General features: G+C 36.6%; 1 protein-coding gene across 3 annotated transcripts in view; it reads left to right on the top strand.

Moving 5' to 3' along the window:
* LOC139965052 (triple functional domain protein-like) overlaps positions 1-10594 on the top strand; it is a 181361-nt gene extending 170767 nt beyond the window's left edge. The window contains exons 50-54 of one of the 3 annotated variants that reach the window (XM_071967225.1): positions 1791-1976; positions 2098-2260; positions 4805-4856; positions 5289-6141; positions 8976-10594. In XM_071967225.1, coding sequence (XP_071823326.1) covers positions 1791-1976; positions 2098-2260; positions 4805-4856; positions 5289-6141; positions 8976-9173 — 1452 coding nt within the window. In that variant the 3' untranslated portion in view covers positions 9174-10594. Of the gene's footprint in view, positions 1-1790; positions 1977-2097; positions 2261-4804; positions 4857-5288; positions 6146-8975 lie in introns of all 3 variants that reach the window. The other 2 variants (XM_071967226.1, XM_071967228.1) reach the window with 2 other exon arrangements.
* Positions 10595-12430: the final 1836 nt, after the last annotated feature.

The following is a 12430-nucleotide window of genomic DNA, read 5'->3' as shown; positions in this document are numbered from 1 at the left end:
ATTCCCACACCACCCATACTCAAAGCTTGTAATACATAGAAGTCATTTAATTCCCACACCACCCATACTCAAAGCTTGTAATACATACAAGTCATTTAATTCTCACACCACCAATACTCATAACTTGTAATACATAGAAGTCATTTAATTACCACACCACCCATACTCAAAGCTTGTATTACATACAAGTCGTGTAATTCCCACACCACTCATAATCATAGCTTGTAATACATACAAGTCATTTAATTCCCACACCACCCATACTCAAAGCTTGTAATACATAGAAGTCGTTTAATTCCCACACCACTCTTACTCATAGCTTGTAATACATAGAAGTCATTTAATTCCCACACCACCCATACTCAAAGCTTGTATTACATAGAAGTCATTTAATTACCAAACCACCAATACTCATAGCTTGTAATACATAGAAGTCATTTAATTCCCACACCACCCATACTCAAAGCTTGTTATACATACAAGTCGTTTAATTCCCACACCACCCACACTCATAACTTGTAATACATACAAGTCATTTAATTCCCACACCACCCATACTCAAAGCTTGTAATACATAGAAGTCATTTAATCCCCACACCACCAATACTCAAAGCTTGTAATACATAGAAGTCATTTAATTCCCACACCACCCATACTCAAAGCTTGTAATACATACAAGTCTTTTAATTCCCATACTCATAGCTTGTAATACATACAAGTCAGTTAATTCCCACACCACCCATACTCAAAGCTTGTAATACATAGAAGTCGTTTAATTCCCACACCACTCTTACTCATAGCTTGTAATACATAGAAGTCATTTAATTCCCACACCACCCATACTCATAACTTGTAATACATAGAAGTCATTTAATTCCCACACCACCCATACTCAAAGCTTGTAATACATACAAGTCATTTAATTCCCACACCACCCATACTCATAACTTGTAATACATACAAGTCATTTAATTCCCACACCACCCATACTCATAACTTGTAATACATAGAAGTCATTTAATTACCTCACCACCCATACTCAAAGCTTGTAATACATACAAGTCATTTAATTCCCACACCACCCATACTCATAACTTGTATTACATACAAGTCGTTTAATTCCCACATCACTCATACTCATAGCTTGTAATACATAGAAGTCATTTAATTACCACACCACTCATACTCATAGCTTGTAATACATAAAAGTCATTTAATTTCCACACCACCCATACTCATAGCTTGTAATACATACAAGTCAGGAGAACAAAAGACCTTGCTGAAACAAGACTATTGATGGTGGAAGTCATTGCATAGTATTGTAAGTGGCAGTCATTGTTCCAAACCTGTATCTACAGGAATAGTTAAAGTGTTTGTATGGATTAGGTTCTGATGCATCCAATAAGAGCCATGTTCCTTACACCTCTGGATTATTTGACCAATGGGGTTTGGTTATTTCACATTGATTAATAAGTACCAGATGGGATTTGTTTCTGTTTCTTGTTTTGTTAGAGAAAGCAGTTGGCTAACTACCAAACTAGTAGTATTTGGTGGTTGGTACCATTATACTGAATTTCACTTTATAGACGGCAGCTCATTGATTGCCTGTGTCATGTAATTAGCATTGTTATTTTACATGTAAAGAGGTTATTTGTGCTCTTTGCTCTGAGAGACAAACTGTGAAGTCACAGTAGCTTCAACTGTCTCCACTTGTGAAATTTATCAGTATATTCCAATCATCAGCTTTTTCTTCTATGTATTTATTTCATGATATTTTTGTATCATTTCAGGGCAAAATTAACGCCCAAGGTCCTCTACTAAGACAAGGAACACTATCTGTCTCAGAGAGCATCTCTGCACCCAAGTGGAAGGAGAGAAGGATATTTCTATTTGAGCAAATCATTATTCTTAGTGAACCTCTGGAGAAAAAGAAAGGTTTCAGCAATCCAGGTTACATCTTTAAGAACAGCATGAAGGTGAGTGTATATCATTTTATTTGCTCTGGCCTTGTGTTTCTACGACACAGATCAACAATTTTTCAGCTAACAGAGAAGAACCAATCAGATAAAGAAATATACTTGTTTGTTTTTCTTCAAGGTTAATGAGATGAAGTTGATTGATGATGGAGAACCTCTTAGATTTAAAATAGCAAAACGAGGTGCTGAAGAGTTGCTACTACAGGCAGAAAGTGATGAAGAAAAAGAAAGTTGGGTAAACGAATTGGAAAGCCTCCTACAGCAGCAGCAAAACTTTCTCAGAGGTAATTCATCAACGGTGTTATACTTGATTTCTGTTATGTTTACATGGTCAACATGATCAACAATTTGTTGCTGTTTGCTGCTGTCTGCAATTTACACTGTCTACACAATTGGGAGAGCAAGATGTTAATGACTAGGTCAACATGAGCCAAATTTACTGAGATTATGCCATTGACAAGGGAAGTTGTAGATTATAGACAAACATGGACAAATGTAATTCAGTTGATACTCCTTGTTGATTTAGACAAAAATACATATATCTGTGAGAAATATATATATATATATATACACACACATATAAATTTATATATATATATATATATATATATATGTATACACTATATGTGTGCGTGCGTTTGTTTTTTTATTCTGACCAAGGACTTGAACAAAGAATTCCAGGTTCTCGGTTGTGATTTCTAATGAATCAACATGTCCTCGCAACAATTCTAATTTTAAGGGGTATTGGGCTGTATATGTGCTCCATTGTTTTTATTCATGCATATTAAAATGTTGGCGGAGCATAATGTTCCAATATTAAAATGGCCCTAGTTTGCTATGTAATTGTTTATGTTATAAAAATGTTGCAATTATTGAATGTGCATGTGGGAGGCAGGCTTAATTTTTTTTTTAAAGAAAGCTTGTTAGCAGGATAGATATCTCTGGAAGTTTGCATTAAATTTCATGTCATATATTGCATACAGATAGCCATTGAGCTGTTCATACGCACCATGGTTTAAGAACAATGTCATTCATATTAATGATTGGGTTGGGGGGGGGGACATAATGTAGGACTATAAAAATTACCATATATTAACAACTACAATTTTGTTTTCTGTTGTATTTCACATGTGTGTGATGTTAGCAAGTATGGAAGGGTTCATGCTATGAAAATGTTGATGTTGAATATAATTACTAGCAAAAATAGTAGGTGGGACTTAATGCTATTTTTAACAGAAAGCTTGTGAACACTATATCCAGAAGGCATAGCTCTTCAGTGAGCTTGGGCCACTAGTGAAGTCATGTTTTTGCATGAATAAATTATGAATGAGAACATGCCAATGCCATAGTCTGTCTTGTGTGGTTAATAGCTGTTCTTTCCAGTTGACAGATAGATCAACTGCTCACAACACACTGCATGAACCAGTCTGAAATAGTATCAACTGCATTAATTCAAGCACAGAGATATGTCAATGCCAGGAAGGAATACACAATTAATCTATAAACTGGTTCAACTAGGGATGCACTCCATGGCAGTGCTCAATCTTTCTGCTGAATCATTGTATTAATTTAGAAAATAGAGTGAAAGGCAGTAAAATTATCAATTTTTATTACATACACCTCATGGTCTGTAGATTTTGTGATTTCTGTTCTCTAACTATCGACAAAAAGTTGAAAGAGATGAAATAATTACAATTGCTTCAAATTTGTAGAAATTTTCTAGTACAAGCCACAATTTCAATTAAAGCCAAAATTAACAAATTATATATTCAGATGAAAAGTCAAAATTATGAGATTATGATCTCCAGATATCAAAATACAACATCAACACAAGCAGTAAGAAAATTGTAAAAAGACAAATGAAAATATTATACAAACTAGTTGAACTTTGGATACACATTGGGGTAGCGAAGTCAGAAGTTTGATACAAGTCAAATTTCGATACAAGTCAATCTTCCGACATTACAAGGTCCTTTTTTCAAGCGTATAGTGGAAATTTTTATATAAAGTATTAGTTTTCAGATAAATTCTGATACAAATTGTCAAAATGTTGAGGTTTTCCTCAAAGTTCTGGTTTTGAATACAAAAAAGTCACACATTTCAGGAAGAATAAGTGCAATTTGTAAGATATAAGGACCAGTGCTCTGTCACATACAACATTATCGCTGTTCAGTTTGTGCTCTCTGTTGTAGTGTGTGCCACTCTTGAATTTTGAGTGGTAAAGTGGTAGAAACAGTTAATCTCCAGGGTGACTTTTAAAAAAACCTGAGAAAATGCATATTATTACATCTATGGCTTTGTGTCAACAGCAGTTGAGATGGAAGTCACCGTGAAGGGCTCTCGCTTTTGAACTGTTTAGCTATGCTACTAACTATATCTTATGAAAAATTAAATGGGTTGTTGATATATATGGTGTTAGTTGATAGCACATGGACTGTTGACCATGTGCACCATTGGTTTTTCTCACGCATATTACTGAGTGGTCTTTTTGTACATTTTTGATTGCTAGTTTGGAAGTCTGTGATATAACACCTGCTCAATTGGCATGCTAGTTTGTGGTAGTTCCCTCAGGTCCATTAGTCAATAATCTCAATTTCAACAGACACTTTGAATAATGCATCACTTTGGGACCAATCCTAACATTTCAATACAAAGTTTAATACTTTTTCACACAGACTGGAGGGATAATAAAATATATGATAAGGAGAAGAAGTTAGTAGGATTATGAAATGCTTTGTTATCCCTATGATTTATAACTAGTCACTTTGATTTATCTGACTTAATTGCTATTTCATTCCTTGTGATACATTTTTCTTTTCCATTTCTAGCACTGCAATCACCAATTGCATATCAGAACAAACAGATGGGTCTAGACAGTGGGTAAGATTTTGTTGCTTGTTTTAAGGTTTAAGATGATTATGCTATTAAAAGAATAGTACTGAGGTTTTCATATTAATGATAGATAACCCCCCAAATACAAAATAAACACTTCACCATATCTGATTTACAGGTTAAAGAAAATGACATTTGAAACCCCAACATTTAACAGTGAAAACATGGTTGTGACTTCTATCTATCATATTACAAAAACTTCTGGAATATTCTTTTAAGTACTAGATACCTACAAAGTAAAATGTGGTGTCCAGGAAAATGCTTCGATATTTCCATTTTCTTGACATTGTTACTTCCATTTTTTATACTATCACATACATTGGTAAGTAAGGTTTAACATTTCCAAAGGATAAGTTTGTAGGCTATTAACATTTAGACACCTTCAGTGTATTTACTCTCTAGTTTTACTTGATATTACAGATTGGACTCCTTGGGATTACCTCCAGCTCCTGTTCCTACTCAGTCCGGTGCTGCTAGCACCAAGTTACGCAAAGCTAACTCTCAAAATGAAGGTTCTACATCACTTCAAAAACAGCATGTACAGTTTAGCAGCTTAAAGAACAACCGAAGAAAAAACCAGACTGCACCTGCTGCAATATCACTGCCAGAACTCAAAGACAAGGAAAAGGCAGGATCACACTCCAAACGTAAATCAGATGGAAAAACTGCAGACAAAGAGGCCAAAGGAGGTGCAAAAGGTACGACTTCCAAAAATGTTGGAGAAAAAGATGACCTTCCCAATTCACCGTCATTTAAACGTAAATTTTTGGATGGGCTTTTCCATTCATTCAGACCAAGTAAATCAAGAGATACAAGTCCTATGGGATCAAAGGAAAGTTTGCATAAAGGTAGCAAAGAGTCAGGTTCTTCAAAAGAAAGTCTTAGTAAAAATAGTCAAAAGTCATCTCCAACATCAAGTCAGAAAGATCTAGGTGAAACAAATCCTGATAAAAACCCCTTGATGCGGACACAAAGTGCTCATGGAGGGAGTTTACCGGCTGAAGACAAAAGCAGCCTTTCTCTAGGTGTTTGTAGTAGTGGTAGGTGTGAAGTCAGTAGTCCTTCAAGGGACAGTGGAGTCTCCTTACGATCCAAGAGAGCATCCACAGGGTCCATTCAAAAGGATTCTGCTGTGGATGTGATTAGGCAGACTGGTAGCTCAGAGTCAGATACCAGAGCAACAAAGGAAAACGGTGCCAAGGATTTACTTCACCTCCAACAGTGTAGGCTGAGTTTGACATCTGCCTCCAGTTCAGAACCAGACGAGGCGTTTGTGAGTAAGAACAATGATGCTTTGTTTCTTAGAGATGATAGTTGCACTTCTGCACCGATAAGACACTCTGTCACTCTATCTGTGTGATTCCTTTACATCTACACTTTCTTTTAGTGTCTCCTCACTGTCTCATCTTGTATACCCACATCATTGCTAACATTTGAGAACAGCAAACCAACTGTGAAGACATGCCTGCCTTTTGCTGCTGGTTGGCCAACCTTCCCTTTGTTCAACAGGTTCATGCATCAGGATATTTTGTGTATTTTTTGGCTGTTGCTTTGGTTTTCAGAACAATGCTGTTCTGTGTGTCCCTGATTTACCTACTTATGAGCTGCATTTCTGAAGTTTATTTGCTAATCATTGGACATTTGCATTTTCTGTGATCTTGTGCAAACTTCTGATGTGTTGTTTGTTAGTGTCCATGAAATATTGCATGTGATTTCACTCAATTCTCTTGTGTTGTGTTATATTTGGTTCAGTGAGCAAACATCTAGCACAATTACAACATTTCATGTTTGAACTAAGCAAAGATCAGGACAAGCTCATCTCAGAAATTTCACATGTGTATCCTCAATTTACAGGGAAAAAATACAATACACTTCCCTCATATTAAACAAATAGCCTTAGATCTCATAACAAAGTATGACCTAAACAGTCCAAGGTAGTATATTTCCAATTCATATTATATGTTTATTATCGTAAAGCATGTGTTTTAGGGTGTATGAAATAGAATGTGTCAGTCCTACCTCAGTTAGTTGCCTATCACCCATGCCTTAATTAAATCAATAGCTATGATTGTTAAGTTTAAATCTACCACATGGGTATTCTCTTGCACATTTAATTTCTTCATAAGACTACTTCACACTCATTCATTCACTCACTCATGTAAGCATCATATTTCAGTTTAACAGTTATTCTCTTCAAATAATGAAAACATAACCCTTGTATCAATGATAGTCAATTCAAGCCTTCTACATATTTGTCTGTAAATACCAGTGTGGCATTGATGTTGCCTTTATTGTGGTACTCATCAAGAAATATTTCATAAGTATACATGGAGTAGTTGCTGTGCAGTAAAACTATCTTACTGAATGATCCAATTGCAGTCAAGTATTAATCCTTGCGTTGTACAGTTGTAATACCAAACTTTATTTCGTTGATCACATTTGTTCAATATTCTTACACATACTAAATGAAGTTGTTTTTCAAGTGATGCAAGTATTATTCTAGGTATTCAAAAGACCTTGTGAAGCATATAGCAGTAACATAGTAACATCAGGAATAATCATATTCATTAGACCTACATCCTGTTCACCCACACTACCCTACCTACCGGTAGACAATGGCCATGTCTTACATTGATGGTGATTCATTCATTACATTTGCTACAAGACTGATCATCATGTTTCTCCTCATACTACACCTTTCCCTTTTGTCATGTTTTCGGTTGCAAAGCTTCCATTACCATTATTCATGTCAACTAGAGATGTCTGTGTGTCTGTATTGTTTGTAACAAGTTGTAACTGTTGTTTACCTTTCCTCTGAACCAATCCAATGGTTCTTTCTGAGAAAAGGAGCTATTATCACCAAAATTCAGATGGTCACTTAAGTTTATTCAGGAAACAATAGCTTTAATTCCTCAAATTGTTTGGTTTTTGGAGTGATGGAAACCTTAGGCAGCTCTACATGCACAATGGAGAACTGTCAGACAATCATTATTAGCTGCTGTTAGCTGCTGTCACCATTGAGTGACATACTCTACTCAATATCTCAAAGTTGAATATAATGTATTGCAACAGTCAGTTTAATGAACAAAGTTTAAATCAACTAGTTAAACTTTGCATGCCTCTGCTGAAATGTAATGCAAAGGATATTCTGGTGTCAGACAATGTAACACTTACATGGAAAAGAAGATTTTTCCACAATGTTAGTAAAAAACTTCATCTTGAGATCTTGTGCAGAATTCAAGATATGATTGAATTAACAAAACCTATATTTGGCTAGTTATTACTTGATTCATCTATGAAGTGAATCACATAAGATGGTCATATCAGTAAATGATCTTTAAAAGCTTCTCTTTCCTATTATTATCTTGTTGGTTTCTTCTTTGAAACCTGCTACATTTGGAATGTTTGCTTTACTTGTCCAGGTTCTCTGTATTCAGAATTTCATCAAACGTTTTGTAGAAATGTTATGATCTCTGTGAAGAAGGTAGTTCAATATTATGAAGATAAAAACAAACATTCTCTTCTGAATTGTTGACATTGTTCCATATTCATATGTATAACAAAATACAAGCAAAGCAAAAAAGTCTTTGTCATGCAAAATGCTGTGAGGATGTGTCTCTTTCATGCCATTACATAAGAGTTTAAGAGCCTTTTTGAACTATTTTGCAGGGCCATTGAGTTATTTGTATCCACTTGACACCTTTGCTGTATTCAAACATAAATGTGAAGAAAGAGAATGAAAATTGAGGGTGGAAGCATAATGTAGTTGTGTATTGTGTATTGTGAAATAAACTTGTTTTTGATGTTAGCTATATAGTGCTGATGATATGAGAGTTTCCAAGAGGTTCATATCTGATGGTGTATGTGAGCTTTCTAAAATGTATAAACTTCTTGGTAAGGGTTGGATACATGAGAGCATTTTCCATTATCACAGCAAAGCTGAGAAAATAATTGGAAACAATGATCTTTTGAGAACAGTTCTCAACCCTTGAATATGTGAAAGACCTTCATTTTAAAATATGAAATATGTGAGTGTATGGTAGTAACATGTTTTAAAGTTTCTCCTGCTATGACTAAAATGTTGTTTTTTATTCTTGTTTTTGCTAGGTTGAGTCTTCATATTCAGCCATTGTCCAAGAAGACTATTTGGCCGTCAAGGAAGATGAAATCTCTGTCAGTAAAGGAGACACTGTTCACATACAGGCATCCAACCAGCGCAATATGTTTTTGGTTTTTAAGACTGCCTCAGCAGATAATCCAGCTGCAGAAGGTTGGCTTCCAGGGTCAATCTTGGGGAAACACTGACTTGCTACTAAGGACATTAGTTCAGTTCTGATCTAGAACACTAATACTTTGAGCTTTGAATTGTAATAAGATTTGAATGAGGCTGAACAGTGCTGAAGCAGCTATTATTTAACCATTCCCGGTAATTGTTGATATACATTACAAAATAATGTTATCTGGCAAGAATTCATCTCCATATCTTATCAAAGGCCAGGAGAAGGTCACCAGATATTGCTGAAAGACATCAGTTCCTTTTATGTTTAGAAGAACACAAGTATTGCAAAGAAACATGGCATACATATAACTGATACATAACTTAGTCAAGACTGTGACCCCTCCTCGCATATCTCAAAGCTATCTTTCTATTAAAAATTGGAGCATATGTCTCCCCTGGTTCTTTAAGAACAGTTATTAATTTGTGCATTCTTATTGCAAAGGTTGCACTGTGCTTCTGCTAATGAATGTACTCCTATGGGGAGTATGTTGTTGCTCATATTTTTATATCATATGTACATGTATTGTAAAGATTCTTATTGATGTAAGTTGCTGCTGGATAAGGTTACCTTTTTTATTCATCGACTGTGAAATGTGAAGGCCTGTTAAAAAAAAAATCAATTTTTTGCGGTCTTGGAGTTATTCTTTGCGTGAATCACTCATTTGTGTGAATCGCTACCTAGAATGTCTATTTCAAATGTTCTGGTTGATTAATTAGAGGGTCATTGCAGGATCTTTTGATAGCATGTTGATTGGTGAGGTCTTCACATGGTTATGGTGATGGAGCATTGTTTATTAACTAGTATCCCACCAGCATTTTAGGACTAGCAGTGTGTAACTTGACTAAACAGTCAGCAATGTAATTTCCATGTTGAGCATAATCTTCATCGCTATTTAATGTGATCATGAGGGTTTGAGTCTAGGTAGTCCCATGTATAATATCCTTAAGAGATTTGGTACTGCTTTGCATATATAACATTTTTGGTGACAAATCTTAACTATGTTTCTGACGTGAAATCGTTCTAATCATTGTGACTTAACATTAATAATGTACAAATGTTACCTGAGGGCTGCATCAGTTCATGTATATCAAACCAATGTCAACTTGTATATTTTCAGAGATATGTATTAGTGATGGGATAATTGTTTGTTGGATTTCTGATTAAATAGCACTAGCATCAGCATGAACTCTCTGCAGTCCTGGTTCTTATTTTGGTTCAGTGATGGAAGATATAATGTTTCTGCCTTACTTACAGATGCAATATTTAGTTGATCAGCAGCAACATCCTGCTTTACTTGTGGTGAGTCTGACGACTAGCGCACTCCGAAGACGATAATTATCCAAACTAGTATGCCTGCAACTGTTACACATGGTTGCTTTTATATATACTATGAATGTGTTGGTTTTAATGATCTGTTCCATGCCAAATATAGCGTGTAAAATGACATTTAAACTTGTCCGATTAATATTTAGCTACATTGCTTCCCACAAGTGAAAGAACAACCTTGTGTGGTATATTTTCTTTAGTTCTTGTCCGATGAATACTAGTGGGCTAGTTATGTAATAAATTGACAGTATATTTCAAAAGCTCTGTTTGATATGATTGACATATTATCAAATACGTATTTTTTAGGTTTTTTGTCATCAAAGTCATTCAGGCAATGCATTTGCAGCTCAGATAACCCTTTTGTTCATTCTAATACTATGTAGAATGTGTATGTAACAAGAAATAGCTTTCCATTACTCAAAAAGTACCTTCTTAAATGATGGGATCCGTTCAAGTTTGAGGACCTATTACATTCAGTACAGTTCTTGTGTATAAGTTGCCCTGAATAATTGCTATTTAATTATCAGTTACATTCTCCATGTACTACGAGCAGCTTCAGATTGTTCTCAACGAGATGCCACAAACTAAGTTTCAAATAGGATAAGTCACGACAACAGTGTGTGTTGTTGAGGGAGAGGGTGGGAGATTTTTCACATGAAAATATCTACGATTGTCCCAACAAACTGGGCGAACAAATCTACCCGACAACCGGAATGGATCATCACCTCTACATGATCTTATTTTACGTCCAAACAGACAGCATGATTTTTCCGAAAAACCAAACAATTTTCATCACAGCTGTAACTTTCATATTTTTTTTTCGAAATGGAAAACTATGGAGTCTGTCTTACCGACCTTGCAAAATTGTGGGGGGCACTGCGGATTGAAAAGCCGGCAATCTGGACTATGTCCGGTCCGGCAATCGGGACCAATGACTACCTCGGATCACAAAGTCGGTAATAACTATTATTAGATTTTTCCAGCAGGTCAAGATACAGAAACACTGTAACTCATTCGTTTCGGGGGAAACATTTCATACTGTAGTTAACGATGCCGAATGCTCAGTAACCTTTGCAATCGTACTAAAGGCCGGAAAAAGGGGTGGGCGCCGTTTTCTGAGGGTTGTGTTCCTCTCACCTCCCTGAGTTCGAAGGAGCGGTTTTGACCAAACCACCTCTTGTCTGCGCTTGCGTGGGCTAAAAAACGGAAAGTAGGCCCTATTTATGAAGAACGTGCTTCTCTCCTCTCTTTCTCTCGCTCTCTCACTGAGCTCAATGAAGCGTATTTGAAATAAATGGACAAGGGTGGGCCCTGTTTCTGAAGGGTGTGCCTAAAAGAGCGTTTTCGACCTAAACGACGAAGAAGCGCTCGACTAACGGACAGTCTCTCAAACCGCAGGGGCACAGAAGCATGGGGTTGTACCGGATTCGGAAGCTACTGCTCCAAAATCCTTTTAGCTCGAACGAGCTTTTATACCAATACGACCTTTTCCCAACAGCTCCTGTAGCTCAAAATAAGGGTGTGCTCTTCTGTCCTCACTGAGCTCGAAGGAGCATTTCAAACCTCTCAGAAATGGGACACACCCCTATTTCCGGACTTCTATGCTGCGGGTCGCCGTCCGTATTGATCGAAAAGTGTTCCTTCCAGCTCAGCGAGAGGAGCACACATTTACGAATTCGGGCATATCCAGTATTTCCGTTGTCTTGCGTTGCGGAGAAGTGTCCGTTTTGGACGACACGCTCCCTCGTGCTCAGAGAGGGGAGAGGAGCACACCCTCTCTAAACCCGGGCCTAATTCTGTTCCTCGTCGTTCCACGCCTCAGAGGTGCTCAACAATTGGGTTATGAACGTTTCCGGAGGAGTGTGTCCTCTCGCCGGGAGGAGTACGTGCGTGCGAATTTGATCAAGATTTGCATCAATTCCCCCTCCGCAGACGGGGCTCAAATCTGGGGCACCG

This window comes from Apostichopus japonicus, chromosome 23 (genome assembly GCF_037975245.1).
Source record: "Apostichopus japonicus isolate 1M-3 chromosome 23, ASM3797524v1, whole genome shotgun sequence".
NCBI lineage: Eukaryota > Metazoa > Echinodermata > Holothuroidea > Aspidochirotida > Stichopodidae > Apostichopus > Apostichopus japonicus.
Note: the sequence above shows the minus strand (reverse complement) of the source record. Positions and strands in the feature narration are given on the sequence as shown.